At 36.3% G+C, this 23,463-nt stretch overlaps 4 protein-coding genes across 7 annotated transcripts in view; 1 reads left to right on the top strand and 3 right to left on the bottom strand.

Moving 5' to 3' along the window:
• Window positions 1–267: 267 nt before the first annotated feature.
• On the bottom strand, window positions 268–6,922 carry LOC106151037 (proteasome subunit beta type-3). The gene is made up of 6 exons (XM_013524112.2): window positions 6,733–6,922; window positions 5,805–5,989; window positions 5,509–5,616; window positions 5,079–5,256; window positions 1,085–1,179; window positions 268–720 (listed from the first exon to the last, which is right to left on the bottom strand). Exons 1-6 carry the CDS (start codon window positions 6,733–6,735, stop codon window positions 672–674), a joined length of 618 nt encoding a protein of 205 aa, XP_013379566.2. The 5' UTR covers window positions 6,736–6,922; the 3' UTR covers window positions 268–671.
• A 249-nt stretch (window positions 6,923–7,171) lies between these two features.
• Window positions 7,172–12,374, bottom strand: LOC106151039 (sperm-associated antigen 6). The gene is made up of 9 exons (XM_013524115.2): window positions 12,211–12,374; window positions 11,563–11,825; window positions 11,028–11,211; window positions 10,506–10,711; window positions 9,975–10,148; window positions 9,381–9,533; window positions 8,864–9,055; window positions 8,301–8,563; window positions 7,172–7,713 (listed from the first exon to the last, which is right to left on the bottom strand). The coding sequence occupies exons 1-9, from the start codon at window positions 12,233–12,235 to the stop codon at window positions 7,647–7,649; spliced, it is 1,527 nt and encodes a 508-aa protein (XP_013379569.1). The 5' UTR covers window positions 12,236–12,374; the 3' UTR covers window positions 7,172–7,646.
• A 147-nt stretch (window positions 12,375–12,521) lies between these two features.
• LOC106151048 (uncharacterized) lies at window positions 12,522–16,523 on the top strand. 3 transcript variants are annotated; one of them, XR_015334435.1, is made up of 5 exons: window positions 12,522–12,632; window positions 13,115–13,304; window positions 13,857–13,969; window positions 14,850–15,282; window positions 16,020–16,523. XR_015334435.1 is itself a non-coding variant. In XM_013524125.2 (4 exons), the coding sequence occupies exons 1-4, from the start codon at window positions 12,570–12,572 to the stop codon at window positions 15,072–15,074; spliced, it is 591 nt and encodes a 196-aa protein (XP_013379579.2). In that variant the 5' UTR covers window positions 12,522–12,569; the 3' UTR covers window positions 15,075–15,610. The 3 variants fall into 3 exon arrangements, 1 of the variants encoding a protein (XP_013379579.2); XR_015334436.1 differs by having other exon boundaries at window positions 12,523–12,632; window positions 13,115–13,166; XM_013524125.2 differs by lacking the exon at window positions 16,020–16,523 and having other exon boundaries at window positions 14,850–15,610.
• Window positions 16,524–16,859: 336 nt separating this feature from the next.
• The window catches only part of LOC106151046 (uncharacterized), a 38,776-nt gene continuing 32,172 nt past the window's right edge, over window positions 16,860–23,463 (bottom strand). For both annotated transcript variants that reach the window (XM_087012525.1, XM_013524123.2), the window contains 5 exons: window positions 23,076–23,165; window positions 22,450–22,530; window positions 21,279–21,416; window positions 20,450–20,536; window positions 16,860–17,925 (listed from right to left, as the gene is read on the bottom strand). In XM_087012525.1, the coding sequence (XP_086868651.1) occupies window positions 17,743–17,925; window positions 20,450–20,536; window positions 21,279–21,416; window positions 22,450–22,530; window positions 23,076–23,165 (579 nt within the window). In that variant the 3' untranslated portion in view covers window positions 16,860–17,742. The remainder of the gene's footprint in view (window positions 17,926–20,449; window positions 20,537–21,278; window positions 21,417–22,449; window positions 22,531–23,075; window positions 23,166–23,463) is intronic.

Raw genomic sequence — 23,463 nt, 5'->3', positions numbered from 1 at the left:
AAAAGATATCCCGCGGGAAAGTATTCAAGTGGGTCGGCCATGTTTGACCCACGGACTAGTTAGTCACCTATTTTGAATGGCCCCTTAGACTTGATGTTTGCATGCGCAGGCAACCACTGAAATTTCTGCAATCTTTGTAACTCGATAGCATATTTTGGAGGGCGGTGGTAAAGGGGGTTAAGCTGGAGGATGCTCCTCAGTATTTTCAATTATATTATTCTAAACAGAGGGAGAGAATTTCGAAAGCTAAGCCAACGACTTTATAAAAAAAGTCCAGAATACTTTATTTAAAGTATAATCTTGATACTATAAAATTCCGCTGCGCATGTGTCAGTACACGAATTAAATAATAATGTCAATGAGATATCTCGTGAACAGTTGCTCAATTAGACATCATTGGAGCACAGTACATATACAGCGTTTGCCACAAACTCCTTGCTGGACAGTTTCACAGCTGTTAACCCAGACTGTAGTAACTGAACATCTCAGACGATTCCAAACCAAGTCCTGCTGAAGAGATGGCATAATAATCAATAACACTGACTATCAAGGCTTCTTGTTTAACTATCCCTGACCACTGGTCTTGACTACCTCCATTCCACTTTCCTTAAACGTCTCCTGCCTGCAGTATCCGCAGATATCAAAGTCACTAGTGTCAGATAAATGTCCAATCAATCCATCCTGGCTTTCAATGTCTTGGTGGTAACTTTATCCTTTTCTCTGGAAAAAAAAAGGCAAAGAAAAGGACAGTGCGCTTTATGTGGCAATCAGTATAAAGCAAGATTTTCCAACCTACTATGGTTATCACTTGTCTCAGAGAGTAGTCATTCTGAACAATATTGTGGTGTCAGTAGGTAATGTCAGGTGGAAGAAATTCTTAATGTTTTGTCAGATTAACACATTATCCGTGTTTTACCCATGGAACAATATTGGCCTTTTTTCCTTTTATAATATCTGCCATTATCATCATCGGTATAATTTATCATTATTTTGAGTTGTTCTGAATAGCAACTTTCTATCAGAACTTATCTACCATGAATCTGATTTCATATCTTTGGTTCCAGAAAAAAAATAAAACACTCACATAATGTGAACTATAGCTCCCCAGCCAGACACTGCATCCCTGTCCACTGCATTCAGCAAGGCCTGTGATATAGCTTCAAACAGGACTTCGGGGGACTGGAATGATGAATAAACTAGAGGATCAGAGAGGCGATACCGCCTCCGAATATTGTACCACCAGCTGGAGCAAGCGCATTCGTATAGACCCCCACATACACAAAATAAGGGGTGCAGTCACCAGTCTTGTGCTTGACAAGCTGTAAAAATGCAATCAACAAGAATTTTCAAAATATGCAAAAAATATATATAACTAAAAATGGTGCAATCAAAGTTAAGTTCATTGTAAGGTAGGTCAAAGGTCAATTTCAAGGTCACAGTAAATTGCCAGTATATGACTTCCTATCCAACTTCAATAGTAACTATGGACCTATCTCTGCCAGTTTTGGAGATAAAAGGGAAGCAAAATTTGCAAAGTTCAGTTCATGGTGAAAAGTAGGTCAAAGGTCAATTTCAAGGTCACAGTAAGATTGCCAGTATATGACTTCCTATTCAACTTCAATAGTAACTATGGACCTATCTCTGCCAGTTTTGGAGATAAAAGGGAAGCAAAATTTGCAAAGTTCAGTTCATGGTGAAAAGTAGGTCAAAGGTCAATTTCAAGGTCACATTTAGATTGCCAGTATATGACTTCCTATTCAACTTCAATAGTAACTATGGACCTATCTCTGCCAGTTTTGGAGATAAAAGGGAAGCAAAATTTGCAAAGTTCAGTTCATGGTGAAAAGAAGGTCAAAGGTCAATTTCAAGGTCACAGTAAAATTGCCAGTATATGACTTCCTATGCAAGTTCAATAGTAACTATGGACCTATCTCTGCCAGTTTTGGAGATAAAAGGGAAGCAAATTTTGCAAAGTTCAGTTCAAGGTGAAAAGTAGGTCAAAGGTCAATTTCAAGGTCACAGTAAAATTGCCAGTATATGACTTCCTATTCAAGTTCAATAGTAACTATGGACCTATCTCTGCCAGTTTTGGAGATAAAAGGGAAGCAAAATTTGCAAAGTTCAGTTCATGGTGATAAGTAGGTCAAAGGTCAATTTCAAGGTCACAGTAAGATTGCCAGTATATGACTTCCTATTCAACTTCAATAGTAACTATGGACCTATCTCTGCCAGTTTTGGAGATAAAAGGGAAGCAAAATTTGCAAAGTTCAGTTCATGGTGAAAAGAAGGTCAAAGGTCAATTTCAAGGTCACAGTAAAATTGCCAGTATATGACTTCCTATGCAAGTTCAATAGTAACTATGGACCTATCTCTGCCAGTTTTGGAGATAAAAGGGATGCAAATTTTGCAAAGTTCAGTTCAAGGTGAAAAGTAGGTCAAAGGTCAATTTCAAGGTCACAGTAAAATTGCCAGTATATGACTTCCTATTCAAGTTCAATAGTAACTATGGACCTATCTCTGCCAGTTTTGGAGATAAAAGGGAAGCAAAATTTGCAAAGTTCAGTTCATGGTGATAAGTAGGTCAAAGGTCAATTTCAAGGTCACAGTAAGATTGCCAGTATATGACTTCCTATTCAACTTCAATAGTAACTATGGACCTATCTCTGCCAGTTTTGGAGATAAAAGGGAAGCAAAATTTGCAAAGTTCAGTTCATGGTGAAAAGTAGGTCAAAGGTCAATGTCAAGGTCACAGTAAGATTGCCAGTATATGACTTCCTATTCAACTTTTTTTTGTTCAAATTTCAAAATACTATCTCGAAATTTCGAGATAAATTTTTTTGCTCAAATATCAAAATGCTATCTCGAAATTTCGAGATAATTTTTTTTTTGTTCAAATTTCAAAATTCTATCTCGAAATTTCGAGATAAAAATTTTTTTTGTTCAAATTTCAAAATAGTATCTCGAAATTTCGAGATAATTTTTTTTTCTACATATGGCACCAGTCGGCTTCCGTACATTTTCCTTTCACCACCAATATGTACTTTCTGATACAGCGTAACTCGAAAACCGTATGGAATACAAAAAAAACGAGACCACCTCCAGTGTTGGGCTTTACATGCTCTACAAAATGCAAAAAAGAATGGGTCTCTAGCATTAACGGTTCCCGAATTAGAGACAGTTTTCAGTTTCGGTATCTTATGGCCCCTACTCCTGTGAAAATGCACCGATTGACCCCAAATTCACGGAGATGAAAGATGACCTGAAGGGTAACACTTTCCAATAATATTATTGGTTAAGTCTGTGTGGCGTCTGAATAACAGGGCAAAAAAAATTTTTTTCGTAAAAAATTTCATTTTTTTGAAAATTTTGACCCATTTGACCTTGAAGTAAAGGTCAAAGGTCAAATCCGAGGGTATATTTGAAATCTACACATATGACTTTTGGAAAGCCGTCTATAGAAATTTTTCCCGTAACTCCTTCTGTAGGGTAGATAATTAGCATTTAATTTTGCCATTTTTAGACAAGGGTGCATTGCAATGAGTGCCACACCCAGACCCCAATACCGACAAAGCCCAAATTTTACGTGGAACGAGTTGAGATTATAGGTGACCTAAATCCATGAGATGGGTACGGGGGCCCTTACCGTCTAGGAGGAGAAGCGGTAACGGTAACATGGCGGCGGAGCCGGCGGAACGGACCGGACGGGACCGAAACCATGTGTACCGCCAGCGCTAACGCTGGTGGTAAATTTTTTTGTTCAAATTTCAAAATAGTATCTCGAAATTTCGAGATAATTTTTTTTTCTACATATGGCACCAGTGGGCTTCCGTACATTTTCCTTTCACCACCAATATGTACTTTTTGATACAGCGTAACTCGAAAACCGTATGGAATACAAAAAAACCGAGACCACCTCCAGTGTTGGGCTTTACATGCTCTACAAAATGCAAAAAAGAATGGGTCTCTAGCATTAACGGTTCCCGAATTAGAGACAGTTTTCAGTTTCGGTATCTTATGGCCGCTACTCCTGTGAAAATGCACCGATTGACCCCAAATTCACGGAGATGAAAGATGACCTGAAGGGTAACACTTTCCAATAATATTATTGGTTAAGTCTGTGTGGTGTCTGAATAACAGGGCAAAAAAATTTTTTTTCGTAAAAAATTTCATTTTTTTGAAAATTTTGGCCCATTTGACCTTGAAGTAAAGGTCAAAGGTCAAATCCGAGGGTATATTTGAAATCTACACATATGACTTTTGGAAAGCCGTCTGTAGAAATTTTTCCCGTAACTCCTTCCGTAGGGTAGATAATTAGCATTTAATTTTGCCATTTTTGGACAAGGGTGCATTGCAATGAGTGCCACACCCAGACCCCAATACCGACAAAGCCCAAATTTTACGTGGAACGAGTTGAGATTATAGGTGACCTAAATCCATGAGATGGGTATGGGGGGCCTTACCGTCTAGGAGGAGAAGCGGTAACGGTAGCCGTCCGGCGGAGCCGGCGGAGCCGGCGGAGCCGGCGGAACGATCCGGACGAGACCGAAACCATGTGTACCGCCAGCGCTAACGCTGGTGGTACAATAAATAAATAAATATTGCACTTTCTCCCTTCTCAAACAACACCAGGAAACAAAAATATATGGGATATAGCTTCAAACAGGACTTCAGAAGACTAGAATGATAAATAGATTTACTACACCTCATTTGAAATAACCATAGCATCCTTCAACTTCTAACACAAGGCTAAGGTTCAAGCAGAATGCCCATGGAACAGAATGATAGTTTACTACACCCCACCCCCTTTTAAAAATTTTAAAAATTCCCTTTTAAAACATAACTTGGGGAAACGGCCTAAACAAGACAGGGGTCTGATATAATTTGTACAGCATTAACACATTACATATTAACACCATGCATTTATGTTGCTCAAAACATGCCTCATATATCATAACCCATGTTCAAACTGGAAAATTACAAAATTAATTATTTTTTTGAAGTGTCAAGGACTTTGTTGTTGTTGTTGTTTGTTGCTGTTGTTAAACAAGGTCTAGCTCAAACACATGTTCTCGCCTCACCATGTCTGGTTCCCATAGCGACTCGCACATGCCATACATCTGTTCTGAGCATGTCCCGGAGACGACAAAATCCTCTGTGATCATTGGGCAGCCTATCAAGTCCAGTGATGCTATGAATGGTTTCCCTGTCTTGGGGTCTAAACCAGCTATCACTGGTTCCGTAAAATAGGGACCAAATCTGGAGAGATTATATATACTTTATAAGCATAAATTAATTAACCAAAGGCGGCCATGAATTTCACAGTTTTGTGTGGAAATAACATATTACATAACGTTCCAGGACTCAGCCAAGACTAGTGTCAAAGGTATATCAACAGAACTAAAACATCTAGACTACTTTTTTTAAAAATTGTATTTGGAAAATGAAACAATTCATCATATGATTAAAATTAAATTAGCATTATGTTTATCCCCATCCCTGAAACATTACCTTCTTTCATAGAGTAAATTTGAAACTACACTCATTAGTGTCTTTGGCTTTATTCTTCTGTTTTCTCGCAACTCGTAAAGATTTATTCTAAACTTCAACCTCTGTGCTCTGAAAAATAAGAGAAAACAAAATAGACAACAACGAAAGATTTCACCTCTGTGGTTTTCTTTCATATCAAAGTTCAAATAAAAACTGTGAAACAAAATGCATGTTTTCATCACATCCGACTTTATCCATTTATCATTTATATCCTTTTTGGTCTTTAATTATTTTGTGGTTAGAGCATCTTCACTTACACTGTCTGTACATCAGTGGCCAGCCCCGCCAGTCCTATGTATAGCCTTGGTCCCATCTCAAAGACCTTCTGAAAGTTCATACTGACAGTCTGTGCCTGGATACCAAACCTCAAGTCAGATGCTATGGCAACACAGTCCTTTCCTGTCATAGCCATGATGGCGGCTCCATTATATGACATTATACTCTGGAAGCACATGGTAGTATATACATTAAGTTATAGGGGTGGATTGCAAAAAAATTAATATTTCATGGCACACCTAAGACTACACTTTTTTTATTATTATTTTCCGTCTTCAACTCTACATTAAAGTAGGAATTACAAAAGATTTTGAACTGCAGGTTATTTCGGACCCTATCACTATATCAGAACAATATAAAAGTACATCAAAGATTCCCAAAAAAACATTCAACTGACAGAAGGCTGCCATTATCACTATGACAATACTGAAAACAGGGCAATTCTGTAGTATTGAGCATGTGGTCCATGGACCAAGTAAAAAATTAGATTTTATGTTCATCAATAAGAGAAATACAGCATTGCAGTCTGGTCTTAGACTGGCAAGAGCTAATATAATTCTCTCGAAATGCTGTTAACGGAATGATAAACGCATATCGCAACAATGGGTAAAGTATGCCGATTAAAATTTTTGTAGTTGTACTAAATACAACCATAACGGTAACCAGCACAAGAATGACCTGTCAGCGACAGTCAATTATCATTCAATAATGGTAAATTTAAGTTGTGCTGCTAGTAATAGCCACATTCTATCAAATGGTTACATTTCGAAAACATTGTGTTCATTGCTACTGATTCCCCAAACCACTCTGTGCAAAACTAGCTCTAGATTCATATTTGACAAGTCATTGTGATTGATATTTTGCAAGAAGAACTTTAGCGTAAACAAAGCAATTTTTACCAATACTCACCATTTTGAAGCCGTAAGTATATCCCTGATGGATAAATTATATATAGCTTAATTAAAACGCACTACCGCTATTTTCGATTACTCTTAACAGACACCGAGATGAGTTGGATTTACTCCCGGTTACCGGCTTCTAGCAGAGTCATTGGAGTTATGGCGTCTTTTGATATGTGTTTTCTTGTCTCTTTCTACAAAAGAGTTTCACAGCTAACACATTGCAGTCAGGCTAGTGCGCACACCTACTGCATTCAACTTGACGCAGCAGACGATGTTATGTGAATTTATCCAACACATCAACAGGTCACCGCCGGCCTATTTATCTTTTTTTTTCAGAATAATTATTGGATTTAAAAAATTCAGCTTTATCCACTTACTTTGTACTAGGTAAATTATTAGTACAAATAACGTTCTGTAAGGGATTTCCAGAAAAAAACATCCCTGAATGACTTTTTCAACAAAATGATTTATTTACATGAATTTACACACAAACATGACAAATATAACATATATTTATAGTATGTAGTTTCTAACCTATTAACTCTTTTATAATTAGTTTCAAAAATAGCATTGCCAAATGTACTACTATGATATCACATATCCTTTGAGGCAAAACAAAAAAATATTTTCTTTAACTGTTTCCATTTTTCAAACTAATTCTAGAACACTTTCTTTCAATTATTTTAACTGACAAAACTGAATACCAAAAATCCATGGTAAGTTAGGCCAAGAAGTTATCTTCAACAGGTTCAGTGATTTTAATCTGTGACTGCATTGTCCTTCAAAAGAGAAAGTTGATTCATTTCCTCACTGTCAGTAACTTTAAAGAAGTAATCTGAAAAGTCAGTCCTCCTCCAGATGGTGAAACAGGTGAGTTGGTTACAAATGTTCAGTTCGTAAAAAATAAGTTGTCATCGTAATTTAGTCCTGCGGCATGTAGCTCTCTACACGGTCCAAGAGAGTATCAGAGTAACCAGGGGAGTAATACCTGGAAGAAGTTAAAAATAAATAAACTTATATATTGATTAATAACTACACACGAGATATACAATAAATCTGGGATGATTAAATAAGAAAGCACTGATTCTTTTTTACAAACAAAAATCAGTGGAAATAGTGTATAGACCTTCATGTTATATTTTCCATACAGGTGAAATTTTCAGTTCCTATTGATATATCATTAATACATGTTTTACTTATCAAACAGGAATAAAATAAAAATTAAAAAGAAATTCTGTGGGCTGAAAATCATTACATGGACTGACAGTTTTTGCGAAGATGTGTTTATCAAGATAATCAACAACAACATCCATAGCAGGATTCTAATTTTCCAAAAAGGGGATATGCCAGGGGCAGATTTAGGCCGTCTTCTGGGACGTCTTCCGGAAGACGATAAGATTTTTGCAGGTTACATTGACAGGTTTCGATTTTTTTCTATCGAAATAAGGTCAAAAGTGGAGGATGGATCAACAAAGATTATTTGGAAGACTGTCAGAAAATATCTCTGGATTCGCCCCTGTATGTGGTAGTAGATAAGGGGGGGAGGCTACTAAAATGACACACAAATCTACTTACTTGACAATTTCTTCTGGATAGCAATTGTTGATTGTGTTAATATACTCTGCCAGTGCTGATCCTGGGTCTGCCTTGATCTCCTGTATTTTCTTCAACCCGCCACTAGTAACAAATAACCTGCGTGCCTTGGAGTCATGTGGTAATACTTTGCTGAACTGACCGACAACGTGCTTGAGAATGTTTGGAGGAGCGTCGTGGAGGAGGGGTTCCAAGGCAGGGAGGTGGACACATTTCTGCAGGATGTTTTTCAATGCTTTCTTGGACTGAAAAGGATGGCAAATAATCTTGATGATATCCTACATAATTAAACTGATTTTTTCCAAAAAAAAATGATATAAATTTCTGCAATATGAAATTCCATACACAATTTGTATTTTAAAAAATAATCATGTAATGCATATCTTTAAAAATCCATTAAAACTACTACAAAGCATTCCTTTTTCAAAAAAGAAAATGTTCGATACCAAAACACTTTCATCAAAACTATCAAGCAGTCCCATGAATATAAAAGAAAAAAATTACAGAGACTTAAGAAAACTTTAACACAGGCTCCCCAAAATCACCTTAGTTTGCAGGTCTTCTGAAGAGTCAGCTCTAAGATAGCAATGAAGTAGTTTGGGGAGTACATTGGCCACTGCCACAGCCTTGGCGTGTTCTGGCGTGTGTCTGCCTATCTGACCCAGTGCCCAGGCCGCTGCAGCCTGGATATGGTCTTCTGGTTCTTCTGATAATGCTATAGCAAGTTGCACGACACCCTGGGAAAGAATGACATGAAAATTATAAGTTTACTAGCAACTTATTGACTGATTTTTCAGCTTTGTTTTGGTCATTATAATTGTCATTATTTATTCATTAATTTTCCAAATGCTATAGTTACTTTTAAATGATTTTATTTTACTTAGTAAATCCAATTTATCATTCACTAGAGAAAGCCAAGTTATCAGGTCTTAAAGACCCCAAAACCCATTTCTCACATTTCTTCCATAAAGAGAAATGGGTATCATGAGTCAATTAAAAGAGGGAAGCATGACATACATTTCATCTCCAATAAAAAGAAGAGAAAGGCATTTAAAAACCTACTTTTGACACAATAACAGCCATGGCGAGGTTTTCAGAGTGTGCGGCCACATATCCCAGCATCATGATTCCAGGGAGACGCACATTACCCTTGGAGTCTCCGACGTAATCCACCACTGCAGCCACACCACCAGCATTCACTATCAGCTGGGCAAGCTGGAATTATAAAGGTTTGTAACCGTTAAGATAACCCACTGGTTTGCTACACTCAGTAAGATCACCTTAACAAATAATATCACATCAGATGTTAAAAGATTGTGAAATAACGGACTATTGATTCTCATGAACTGCTATCCTTCTTAAAATGGAAAGAAAAGACCATACTTGTTAAAATAAATATCGTAACAATGGGTGCGAAAGGACTTCACCTTATATGCATATAATGTACATTTTCTATTTAATAAGGGATGCTAAAATTGCAGCGAATGAAAAGAATGCCAATTTGTATTTCAGTAAGTCAAGAATGGCAATATTCATTATGTTTTATACAATTAGCCCAGAAACTAGCACAGTCCAATAATCATACAACACAAAAGTGCTAGAGTATAATTTATTTATCTATTTATTTGTGTACCTAAGAGAAGCACAGTTACAAACCTCTGGTGTGTGTTTGACAATCTCTCTGATTAGTGTAGCCACATTCTTGCGGACATATTCATCTTGGTCTTTCAGGCAGGTCAGCACAGCAGGGAAGATCTCCGCCTCCACAACCATCTCAGCCAGGTCTACAGAGTGCTTGGCGATCTGACTGAGAGCAGAGAACACTTGGCGCTGGGGAAAGAAAACAAATCTTACGTTATTATACTGATTTTTTTTCATCTAGTTTGAGAATTGTAAATAAATATATTGTTTTCTATATCCCTCCACATTTAAATAAGTAATATCAGCTTTTTTTTCTTTTCAACTGCACAAAATATTATAAGATTTCTGATTTTGTTTACCAAATTACAAATAGCTGTATAATTAAACAAGAGCACATTTTCACCACTAAATCCTATATCCTAAGTATATGTACTTATGACATTAGGTCAAATGAAATCTTTTTTTACAAATAACTTTCTTTCCATTTAACTTGTGCCAGTTCTACAGTTATAACATTATTTAAAATCCCATATTCCATTTCCTCACCTTGAGTTTGGCGTCAGGGTTGAGGACCATCTGAGCCAGGTGAGCAATGGCACCAGCGTCTACCACAGTCTGGGCCAGCTCAGGGGAGTGCTTGCAGATGTCGCTCAGAGCGGAGGCTGCCACACGCTTCAGTGACAGCTCAGGTTCCTGGATGCAGAGAACCAGAAGAGGAACGGCCCCAGCATCCACTACAGCCTGTGCCAGCTCTGTAAGGACAAACAATGTATTATTATTATAATTGCAGCAACGTGAATAATAATAATTCAATAAATAAAAATATAGAAAAAAATTATCTGTAAAAAATCCAAACTTAAAAACTGCAACACCAGTAGTTTTCTTGATGTAAATTGATGTTAACTGTTTACTAGTAATAGAAACTCAATAATTTGCATATAATTTTTGTTAAAATCTAATGTAATTTTTTATACAGACATCTATAATACTATTTTGTACAGCTATGTTCAACATGCCACCACAGACAACAGGCAGTTAATCTCCACATGAACCATGATATTCCCTGACCTGCATTATGTCTTGCAATGTATCCTAGGGCCCAGGCAGCGGCCTCCTTGACCCCAGGGTCAAACTCCTCCAGACAGATGACCAGAGCGTCCAGTGCCCCACAGTCCACCACAGACTGGCCAAGCTGTGGGGAGTGCTTGGCCACGGCTCGCAGAACAAAAGCTGCTGCTTTCTTGTAGAATCTCTGAATATATTATTATGTTATAAATAGTAAGTTCTTCAATTCATTTTTTTTATTCAGGGCTTATGAAATAAATTTAAAAGAAAGGTCCTTTGAAAAATTTGGATCAAAATTCTTATGTGTTAAAAAAATTAATCATTCTAGTACATCTGTAAACTGCGAAAATAAATTAGTTACACATGCTTTTCTACTAAAACCTTAACAATTATAACAAAAATAAGTCAAGTTATTTTTTCTCCTGTCATATTGCTGGGTATAGCTCAGTGTCCCTTTGTCAGTGGAAGAATTATAATCATATATGACAAACTGATTCATGAACACAAATATATCTGTATGATAAATATATAAACTTACATTCTGCTCTGCCAAAGAGTACACCAACTGTGGGAGAATGTCCCCTTTGACCACTGCCTCAGCCAGATCATCATTGTAGTTGGCCAGTCTTCCTAGGGCCAGAGCTGCAGTCTGTTGTATAGTGGGCACTATGTCCAGCAAAAGTGGGCGCAGCAGGGACATCACACCAGCATTCTGCAGGGTTTCAATATTCTGTGGCCTTGAAGCAAGTTCTGCCACTGTTTGCACAAATTGTGTGCGAGCTTTTTGGTATTGCTCAAAAACTGAAAAGGAAATCATTAATTATAAGTATTATAGTTATAAATATAGGTATGTTTGAAACTGTATCAATGTTCCCAAAAATTCATAGCAAATAGTCAAAATGGTGTAAAAAAAATTAGGGGAAAATTATTCATGAGAATCGCATGTTTTAGAACGAATATTAAACTGGAGCTCAAAATTTCGTGCCCCTAATAATTATTTCAAATGGCTAACTTTCAATGTCAGCATTTATATGTAACATGAAATGTTTAAGTTTAGTTTAAAAGAAAAGCAAACTGCCTTGAGTGTGATTGGCAGTCATTGCAATTTTGCAGTCAGAACTCCAGCACAGCAGAAAGTTCAAACACTCAATTTTAAACAATTTAAAACGTAAAACTCGTTACATACCTTGCAACACTTGTCTCTGACTCATATTGATTTTGTTCTTCTATCTTATCGTGATAAATTTTCCAGAAAAGGGCCGTAATATACCGAGAAACTATTTTATGCACCTCTCTCACACACTTCGTTTGTTGCTATGACACGCTGTGTGATTGTGCTCCGCACTTAATGAAATGTGAACTATGATTGACTGAATACGTTATAATTACACATGTCGTTCAGCAAACTTGTAAACTTTGCCATTAAGGAATGACACTGGTAATGAAATGAACCCAGAAACAAAAATATGCCATTATGATCAAACTTTAAAACAATTTATTTCCAACATAAATTCATCACTGCGGGGCGAAATCACGTGATCAAAAATGGCGATGCTGTCGAGGCACACACTTGGCCTTTTAAATGTCGGATCTCTACAGCAGTTCGCGGTGAGAATGGGTGTTTTATATTTTGTTTTGTTTCCGATGCAAAAAATACAGATAATTCAATGTTGAAATCCAACATCCTGTTCGGCAGACAAGGCCATCTCTTGCGGTCTTCATTATGCACTCGTCAACATTGCCTCAGTTTTCTGCCTTAAGCTTCCAAAAAGTTGCATGTTTGGTACTTACTGCGTCGCAAAAAGCTGACATAATCTAGTCTTACTTTAGTTTTCATAAATTACAATGCTCTAGGTCAGCCTTGTATGTTGGTAACTCGGTGTGTTTCCATGTATCATTGCATTTTGGTGGTTTATTTACATTTTGTGTTCTGTCGGTTGCACTCCGCTGACATTTACATGTATGTGGGGAGCCCTGCCCTTTCATCATGAAGAAATGGGATGTGTCCCTTCCCTCTATTTAGAGAGAACGAAAGGATATACTCCTAATGACATTGTAATTACACATATGGTTATTTCATTATATTTCAGAGAATTGGAGCAATTCGTTCTGCATCCAAGACATTGCATGGCCCAAACCCAGGTATAGATTATCGTAAACCTATTCCTAAGGTTCATAGGGGGCCTTACAAAAAGATCTTGATTAAACCTGTGAAACCATTTAAATCTGACTTCCACAATCGTAGAGGGCCACAGTTGATGGAAAAGCCAAAATATCCAGGTGATTCTTATGTATCAGAAACTTATGATATTGATTAAACCCTGCAAATTAAAGGAGGTTATGTTTTGGGTTCTGTTGGCTTTTATCAAGCATTCTGATTGAAAGTATTTTAGACATGTTTTCATTTAAATATCAAAATACTTTCATATGGACCAACTTAGAAACAATTAGATTTTGGTGCATTAATTAATAATCATGACAGTTCAGCTGCCTTAGTAAAGTTCTCCACTTTCTGATTGCTTTTCTAGATTATCTAGTTTTAAAAGTTCTAATTAGAATATCAATGTAAAGAAACTGTGGGACTGGGGAACAGTATTTCTAATGCATTATTTCATTGGCCCAGTCTAGAGGAGATTGGTGTCTTCCAAAAAAGCCACAAAGTTGCAGTTATGTATACAACTGTCATATTATCCATAATTCATTTATCGAGTTCTTCTCTGCGTTTGTTACAGCCCCTACCAGATTTATAACATTTTTTCATCAATTGACCAGCTTAATCACAGACTTACAGTATGCTTACATGGTATATTGGAGTTGTGTTTTTATGTTCAGGTGACTGGCAAGGATTCCCCAAGGGTAGTATAGCAGACAACAGGCCTATCAAGGTGACCCTAGAGGCAGGGAAGAAATATGCGTGGTGTACATGTGGTCTCAGTCATACGCAGGTGGGGGCAGAGATGCTGTTTTTTACTCTTGTTAGCAGACATTTTTTTAGCCACACACTACGAGTATTTGTGATACTCATACACCCCATTCTCATAGATTAGATCGACCTACATTGGATCGACCTAACTCCCTGGGGGTTCACGCTTAATAGCTGTCAGCCGGGCGGACACGAAAGTTAATTACCCCTTAAAGCTTGTAGTAGGCGGGGACAGACACTTAAGGGGGATTATCTGACGGTAATCTAGTGAGACTCCCCGCGGTGATAGATCGATCTAAAAGTTGTGAGAACAGAGCCATAGACAGGTTTTGGATGTCAGTCTGACATATTTCTCAGTCTGCACTGACATTTACTAGTTATTGTTTGTGTCACCAGTGGTTGGTTGTCGAGAACTAATTCTTGCTCATACTGTACCCACCTTTGGCCATCAAAGCATATTTGTGAATATGGCAAAAAAGGTTAGATTGTGACCAAAAAAAAAAAATCCTTACCGGGTAACCATGCTGCATCCATATTACCTTATTACCACATTATTGAAACCTAGGAACCAGTTTCAACAAATCCCTAGACTAAATGTCATTTGAAGTTTAGGTTGCCCCTAGATTTTAAAGTTGGGGGAGGGGGAGGGTGATATATTTAAATTGTTCTTTTAAGGAAGGAGAATAAGGTATTTATTGAGAGAAAATACACCCAACAGAGCTGTGTGGAGTTCCTTTGATTTGTAAAAATAACATATTTGCTCATCAAAATTCTGGTCCATTGTAAGTTATTATTATACCCGTTTTATTGGGAACAAATGAGTTTCTTATGATTAAAAACTGCTTTAAATTACACTGTAAATGATCAGATGCTGACAGTGTGTTTCAACCTTTTTTTTTAAGCCAATGTGTGATGGCAGCCACAAAAAGTTGGATGGATCATCATTCACCAAGTCACACATGAAATTCCGCCCCATTAGGTTTGAGGTGGAAGAGACCAAGGACTATTGGCTGTGCCAGTGTAAACAAAGTGACAATAGACCTTACTGTGATGGGACTCATAGAAATGAGGACATTGCAGACAAGAAGAAATTTGCGACCACAGAGGATGTGATAGAAAACTTGTGAGATTTATTAATAAAGAAATTCAAATAACTGTCAAACTCTGTGAGATAGTGGAAGGGATATACACGATAAATGACAAAGGCTTGGATTGATTGGGTCATTGTGAAATATGTTTGGGAAATGGACTTCAAATGTCCCAGTTTCACAGATGTCAAGAATAATGTTCCTGGAAAAATAGTCTTGCCAGTCAGTTGCCTGAAATAGACTTCAGGCCCCCGTTTCACAAAAAAACTTAAGTCGGTTTCCCTGACTTAGGGCTTGGTTACCAACGTAATTAAGTCGTTACGTCACTAAGTCCCGTTTCACAAAGAATCTAAAAGGTCGCTTACGTCGTTTTTTTCTTAGCTGTAAGTCGACGATGTCAAGCCTCCTCGGGAGGAGACTTAAGTCGGCAAGCTCAACTAAAACTCGGTAAATGAGAGCATAAACAACAAAAATTTGGAAAGAACATACCTCCTTCAAGATATTGTGTTATAATATCCTTGAATAGCACTGACATTTATGGAATATTAAAATAAAAAATAAAATTCCACTTTACCCAGCCGATCGCGTGTTTGTTTATGTTTTTGACCGCTAGACGTCCCTCAGTAGTGTTCCACGACAAGCTAATGTTTAACTGTTACTTTGAAGTTGTACTGAAGTTAAACTTATCAATAAAGTTCAAAAACAAACTTTGTTTGTGTTTTGGCTGACTTTTATTGTTGATAAACAATCGTTCTCGGCCGAAAGAGGCCATGAAACGTCATGTCTTGTGAAACTTTTGCAATTTTACACCTCCTTTTCTTGAAGAGTTTCTCGTGCGCGTCGACTACGGTAAGCACGCCAAGCTAAGACGTTAGATTCTTTGTGAAACACTCCAAGTCGACTTCAGCTAAGTCGACCTAGCTAGGCCACCCAGCTCGAGTAAGACGTCTACGGATTAAAGATTCTTTGTGAAACGGGGGCCAGGGCTCCGTATCTCGAAAGGTTCGCTATGTTGCGCACGTGCGCAAGCGTCTCGATTCCATGGCCCCGTATCTCGAAATAGAATCGGTTATGGAATCGAGACACTTGCGCACGTGCGCAACATAGCGAACCTTTCGAGATGCGGAGCCCAGGGCTCATTTTATATCAAAATTTCTAGAATCTTCTGTTCCTCTTGGTACGTAATAAATCATGTATGATGTTGTAACATTTATCATTTTATACACTTGTGTCAAAACATACATAACAAGCAGTAGTACAGCTAACGTATATTCCCTGTCACATGTACAAATTGCTACTATCAGTAACTTCCACAACAAATCCACATGCCAAAAAACCAAGTTGAACTAAAATTAATCACTTGGGCAGCAGAAAAAGGATTTTTTTTTTTTTTAACTGCATCTTTAAATTTCTGGTTGTAAACATGACCCTCTAACTCGTCCCTCCAGTTTGTGATGAAATGAAAAATAAAGGCAAATAGTGAAACAACCCTGTGGTATTTTTTGGAGTAAATTAAAAGTTATATTATCTGATACTACAAGACGACATTTGGTCAGGCTAAGCAGCAATCAATCCTTGTGGTTTCTTTAAACACTACTGTTCCCAAGCAGTGTGCAGTCTATGATCAATAAAAGGTCAGTAAATGGTCAACATGGTCAGTAATCACCAATAGTCTAAAATTTGGGGAAAGCATGGTATGAAATAGCTCTCAACTCTAACAAATTAATGTAATAGTACTATATTTGTCTATGTGAAGGGAAATATTATGAAAGAAAAAAAGAGGATAGCATCCTTTGCTGCAGTATTCAAAACATTCACATGAACAACCCTAAACAACTTTTTATTTTCACAAAAGTTTGAGCTCCTTTTATAATTTTGTCCTGGGATTTTGCCTTCGTGATATTTCAAGAAGCTTAACTAGAGCTATGCCAAGTATATCTGAGAACTTGTTGTTTACTCGAATGTTAATTCAACTTGATAAGACTCCTCACAAACTTGGGCTCAAATGTACATAATACATTTAAATTGAATTTAAACCAAATGCTTAACAAATAATGTCAAGACTTATTTTTAGCTGAATAAGTCCTTGGTCAAGTGCAAAATTCTTTTTTTTTTTTTTCTTTTTTATGCTGAGCTTAAAAAATAGATTCACAAAACAGATTCTAATATTAAGGTTTGGTTATGAACAAGTAAAATATTTACACTATAAACAAGGTTGAATTTACTATCACAAATAATACAAATATTATGCTACCTAGTAAGGTAAAAAAAAAAAATGGGGAGCAAGAAACTCCAATTCATTAAAATACATTCTGTTTACTATAACATACATAGTAAACTGAACAGTATCTGTCTTCTATAAGTAAATGTAGTCCTAAATGGGATTTTTTTAGTGAAGTAAAACAGTTAAAAGTTTTCTGTAGGATTTGAGATTGTATTAAACCAGAAAGAGTTCCCTTAGTATCAGGGTTGGCTGCTCACTCAAGTTGGACAATAAGCACCACTTCTGTCCGCCCAGGAAAACCATGGTCATCTCATACTGTACAGTACTGAGTCATTAATAAATAAACTTCTCTGTATCAGGCTTTAGTGTTATTATCCTGGGTAAATGATTTGCTGGGCAAGGTTTGTACTATCATCAGTGGAAAAATGGAAGGTGTGAGATGTCCACATCTGTCCTTATCATAGACTTTTAGAGAGGGTACTTTTACTCCGTGTCAGACTTGGCTGCCTCACTAGAGTCACCAGAAGCAGCATCCTCCACTTCCTCCACTTCTTCCTCCACAATCTCTGTCACTTCCTCGGTCACCTCTTCCTTGGCGCTTCTCACGCTGCTGCGGGAACCGTCCTCAGACTTGGGCTGCCGTTTCAGCATGGAGGCTCTGAGACGCTGGAAGAAGAATGTTTGTACACAGTTAATAACATTTTATATATTACATGAAAATATTCAAAAATTTCTTTTCAAGATAAACATTGTAAGATGTTGCTACAAAAGTTGTATAAAAGAAAAGAAAAGAGCCTAATGATGTTACATTCTTCTAAAAACTTATTTAATATTTTTTAAAATTGTTGTTTAACAAGGCAGCAAAGCTGTCAAATGTACAGACAAAAAGCAGACAATAACAATGCACAAAATAGGCCACTGTCAATTCTGATGCAAAAGTACATTATGCCTAACTGCAAATTCAACATCAAATTTTAATTATGCTCAACAGGTAATACCAATGTAAGTGAAATGTGTAACAAGCGTAAGGCTTCAGGCCCATGGGAGTACTAGTTCACACTTTGAAAATGCCAGAATGAGAAAAATGAAAATTTCACATAAAACTGCTTAAATTCAATAATAAATGATAACCCATTTGAGCTGGCTTTCTTATTTGAACTGCATGCCAATCCTACAAATCATACTTGTAAGTTGAAAATAATAATAAGTAACACAGTTTTCTTTTCATAATGTTTGTAGTAGCAGTGCAAAAAGATTTTTGTCAATTTTGATGTAACATTACATAATAAATTACAGAATAATTATCACCAATTTTTGATTATTGACTATAAATAGCATGGACATGTAGAAAATTTGATTACCATTTGGCTTCATGTCCATGGGAGCTTCGAGTCCCACAATGAATATGCCAACATGATAAAAATAAATATTTCACTAAAAAGAAGCCAATTAGACTGCTTTTCCAACTCAGGCTGCATTTTAGTCCTTTGTTTCTTTTTTGAAAGTTTGACAATCATAAGTAACGTGGTTTTCCCATAATGGTCATCATGGCAGCAGCACCCAAAATTGTGTTTTCTTCTATTTTAATGCAATATTACATAATGCTTGACAGCATATAACCATCAGTTTTTAATAATAAAAGATCCGTATCATGGATTTTCAGAAAATGTGACTAGCATGGGTCTTAGAGCCCGTGGAGGTTCTAAGTCACACCTTGAAAATGCCAATATGTGAAAAATTAAATTTTCACAAAAGACTGATTAACTGCCAGAAAAATTTACCAAATAGACTACATTGCCCACTGAAGCTTTATTTAAGTCCCATGTTTCTTCCTGTAAGTTTGAGAACAGTAAGTGACATGGTTTTCCTTAAATGGTCATCATGAGGGCAGTGTCCAAAATAGGGGTTTCTTCAAATTTTGATGCAATATTACATAATGTTTAACAGGATAATAACCATCAATTTTTAATAATAAAATATCAATATCATGGATATTCAGAAAATGTGCCTAGCAAAGGTCTTCAGGCCCATGGAACTTCAAAGTCACACCTTGAAAATGCCAAAATGTAGACAAGACAGCACTGTCCTGAAATGTGTTTTTTTCCATTTTTAACAATTTTTTTACATATAACAAAATTAACAATTTACTGCCATTTTTATATGATCAACTAAGAAAATTGATGAGATGGGAAAAATATCAATAGAACAGTGTTTAATGTCCAATTTCCTCCATTAGGAGTTTCTGAACATAGTGAATGATTAAATCTGACAAACTGCAATGATATGAGTTTATTTCCATTTTTGAAACTCTATTATACAATACATGATACCAAGTTTACCATCATTTTTACATAATCAACTAACAATGTTGTAAAGATGCAGGAAATGTCAAACAAACACTTTTGCGAATCTTATTAGTTAAATAATGAGACTGTTAACATGCCTAAGAATTGAATCTGAGGAAATGTGAAAAAACAGCATAACTTATAAAATAATGGCCCGATTATGCTGATTTTCGAACTTGACCTGTGTTTTAGTAAGAATGATTACTCCTGTGAGTTTCATGACAACAGGCCCATCGGTTTTCCTTGAAATGTGTTAACAGTGTTGCATATATGCTAAAAAGTGAAAAAAACAGCATAACTACTAAAATAGTGGCCCGATCATGCCGATTTTCGAACTTGATCTGAGTCTTTGTAAGATTGATTACTCCTGTGAGTTTCATGACAACAGGCCTACCGGTTTTCCTTGAAATGTGTTAACAGTGTTGCATATATGCTAAATAAAAAGTGAAAAAACAGCATAAATTCTACAATAATGGCCCGATCATGCTGATTTTCGAACTTGACCTGCGTTTTATGAATATTAGTCAGCTCTGTAAATATAAAGCCAAAAAGTAAAACTGTCTTCCACTTATGGTGTTTACAAGGAAAGTGCACGGCGACGGCATCGGCATCGGCGACAACAGACGCAGGTGATGGCAATATGTACAGACACATCTGTGTCTGTACATAAAAATTTCTGTGACTAAAACCAACCAAACTGTAAATTACAACAATGACACATTCAAGTAGATTTGACGACACCCACGAACAGCAGAAAAAAATACAAGTACAATATTTTACGGATCCCTGTGATTTTCTTTTAGCTATTACTAATAAACAGCTCAAATCAGTTCAATGTTACTCACATCTCCTTTGGCCTTCTTCAAACTTCTCGACATCTCTTCATAAACTGGAGCACACTTTTCACATGTGTCACCACAGCCACATATCATCTGAAGTAATAATAATACAGACCTGTGTTACTAAACAGTAATACATTATCAGGTTGCATCTTGTCTAAAGTGAAGCTCCCCATATTAGCAGAAACGAGAGGTTATGTTCCTGGGCTGTCCATCTGCATGTTGAGATTCACAGATTACTTAAAATTCTACTTCTTTATGAGAAAACTTCTGTTGTTTGTGGTAGGACAAGCTGAGGCGTGTGATAACTAGGTGATGGTCCATTAATCTCTAATACAACACCATGGGTCATCTAATCTTTTTTAATTGGTCATCAAATATCAAATGTTGTTATACTTTGACCTGCCCATAGCCAAAACTAGAAACCTTTTCATTTTTATGTTTTCATCTTTATTTTTGACAATGTTGATATATTACTGCTAGTATTTTGTTTTAGACTGATAAACTACAGATCTTTATATACAATGTCCATCAATTGTGCATGCATGGAACAATTAACCCATGATTTTCCAAAGAACCAAATATCTGATGTAAATACCACATTGATCAACCACCGATTATGAAGAAAGTCTTAATGTTTATAATAGTAGGGATGGAATTCTCAACAGTGCAGATAAAACCCTTGCCAACTGACCTAAGTGTGCTATATTTTATCTGACTTTTTCAGTCTTAGTACTTTAATTTACAGTTTACTTCTAGACCTATTACATCAAAGCCAATGCAGACGTGCAAAAATATTTCTTGAAGCAGTGAACGCTATTAACCCAAACCTTACATGTTGCCTGTTCTTTCTTTTCGTGGATTCTGAAAGGTATTCTTGTGAGCCCTGCTGAGAGCCAGGGATGCTCTGCCTGGATCCCCGACCACTACCACCACCAACTGATCTCACTGAGCTAACGGATGCCCTGCTTCCCTGTGCCAATGTAAATAATGATAAAAAAAATTAATAAATTTTTTCTCGAGAAAAATTAATGGTTTTAAATTAAATCACTAGACAAAATCACTAAAAAAGCATGCAAAAGGATTTATTTCTTACAGCACCTTAAGCATGCAGGCCTTACAACTGATGACCTTGTAACTTATTACCACACAGTCATAGGGTTTTGGAATATGCTGCCCCTGTCTGGCACTTTGGGTTAACGAATGAATTGACTGCCTTAGTAGAAAAGTCTCAAGAAAGAGCTCTTAAGATAATTTATCCTGATCTTGAATATGATGCTGCTTGTGAACATAGTAAACTTGAACTACAGAGTGAAAGACGGCTCAGTGCATGCAATAAATATCAAATGAACCGGATCATAGACTGCATTATCTTTTACAACCAAAACAAAATGTCAAATATTCATTAAGGGAACAGGAAACATTCAAAAGACCCAAAATTAAAACCAAACGATCAATGAGTGACTTTTTAACAAGTGCTATATACAAGTTTCAGAATTAACTGATAGACTTTTATTTCTTTTTTTAACCTTGCATTTTTGATATTTTGTTTTAAATTTGCTTACATATGTCTCTTAATATTCCTTTATTCTTACTTACTAATGGTTTTATCCAACTAAGATGCAATGATTGTAATTATCCAACCCTCGGGTTGCAAATTGGTAATAATAATAATAATACAATAATACATAAATCTAAATAACTTTGAAAATCTCAATTTCTCGTTTTTTAGATCTGGTGCCAAATCTACAGTCTAGTATACTTGCCAAGACCTGGCCCCTGTTTCACAAAAAAAAAAAAAAAAAAAAAAAAACTTGTCAGGTTCTCTGGCTAAGAACTTAATTACATTGGACACATGTACACATCTTACCCTATCAGGAACAGTGTTACAACACCGAGTCTCATGGATATCCTAGTCAACATGACTGGTTTATTTAATTATTATTTTTTCTTAAAAAAAAACTGGGACCTGTGCTCAAAGTCACAGACTGCATCTGTGACCTCACCTTTCTACTTCCCTGTGAGCCATGAGAAGCCACACTGCTGGTCTTCCTGAATGGTTCTGGGGTCATGTAGATTGCCTCACCCTGTAAAAGTTTTTAAAAAGAAATTGTGTGAGATGTCTGTCCCACAACTGCCCATTGACATGATGGCCTGTTTCACAATAATTCTTTAATAGCTTGCACTGCTAAAAATGGACAGCAAACAATGTAAAGTGGACTCTTTCAGATTGCTTTCAAAGCTTTTAACAAATATATGGTCACAATTATATATTTATTAATAGGCAAATATGTCAAGAAGAAAAATGCCCAATGGACAGAAAAAGTCAAGGGGAGCAGCTTTTAAGATTATTGGTAAATTTTACATGTAGCCAGTGAAAATTCCAGTTTTTGCTAAGAACCTTCTTTTTTTTTCTTTTTTTGCATGCATGCAATTGAATCGGGCACAAACCATTTAATTAAAAACCTTTGAAAGCCACAGGTGTATATCATCTCAAATGATAGTTAAGTAATGTTCTGAATTTTGTTTAAAAAATCAACAATTATACAGCATTGTTTCTTTATTTCAGTTTTAATAGAAACACTTATTAACAGTTTAGTTGTTTTTTGTTGTTTTTTTTTCAAGTACTTACAGATTTTTGCAAGGATTTTTGTGAGGGTGAAGTTTCTTCCAGGTTCTCTGCAGACTCTGATTTTATCAGCAATTCTTCATCTCCCTCTCCCTTTTCAAACCAAAACAACCATTTATCAAAAAAAAAACAAACTTATTTAGTCAAATAACTATAACAGTTGTTATCAAATACTCACATACAGAAGAGCCTTTAAAGACATTTTATCAGCAATTCTTCATCTTCATCTCCCTTTTTAAACCACATAAGCATTAAATAAGAGCCTTTAAAGACAGTATTTATAACTAATTCATATTTAACAGCACACATTGTGATTTGTATTTTTTTTCTAGTTTATTCACATGTCCAGAGTATTCTGGCATGAAACAAACAGTGATTCAATGAACTACTT

The sequence above is a fragment of the Lingula anatina genome, chromosome 5 (assembly GCF_051362555.1).
Source record: "Lingula anatina isolate TDL-2025a chromosome 5, LinAna3.0, whole genome shotgun sequence".
Lineage (NCBI taxonomy): Eukaryota > Metazoa > Brachiopoda > Lingulata > Lingulida > Lingulidae > Lingula > Lingula anatina.
The sequence above is the reverse complement of the archived record's forward strand: the minus strand, read 5'-3'. Positions and strand labels throughout refer to the sequence as shown.

What these genes read in the sequence shown, in the direction of transcription:
- LOC106151037 (XM_013524112.2), bottom strand. An exon ending in GCCACTGATGTACAGACAGT is followed by an intron (nt 5,617 to 5,804) that starts GTAAGTGAAGAT and finishes CTTATTTTTCAG; the next exon opens with AGCACAGAGGTTGAAGTTTA. An exon ending in AATTTACTCTATGAAAGAAG is followed by an intron (nt 5,257 to 5,508) that starts GTAATGTTTCAG and finishes TAATCTCTCCAG; the next exon opens with ATTTGGTCCCTATTTTACGG.
- LOC106151039 (XM_013524115.2), bottom strand. Translation starts at nt 12,235, where the DNA reads ATGAGTCAGAGACAAGTGTTGCAAG. An exon ending in CATTGCAAGACATAATGCAG is followed by an intron (nt 10,712 to 11,027) that starts GTCAGGGAATAT and finishes TTGTCCTTACAG; the next exon opens with AGCTGGCACAGGCTGTAGTG. An exon ending in ACCCTGACGCCAAACTCAAG is followed by an intron (nt 10,149 to 10,505) that starts GTGAGGAAATGG and finishes TTCTTTCCCCAG; the next exon opens with CGCCAAGTGTTCTCTGCTCT.
- LOC106151048 (XM_013524125.2), top strand. Translation starts at nt 12,570, where the DNA reads ATGGCGATGCTGTCGAGGCACACACTTGGCCTTTTAAATGTCGGATCT. An exon ending in GGAAAAGCCAAAATATCCAG is followed by an intron (nt 13,305 to 13,856) that starts GTGATTCTTATG and finishes TTTTATGTTCAG; the next exon opens with GTGACTGGCAAGGATTCCCC. An exon ending in GTGGTCTCAGTCATACGCAG is followed by an intron (nt 13,970 to 14,849) that starts GTGGGGGCAGAG and finishes TTTTTTTTTAAG; the next exon opens with CCAATGTGTGATGGCAGCCA.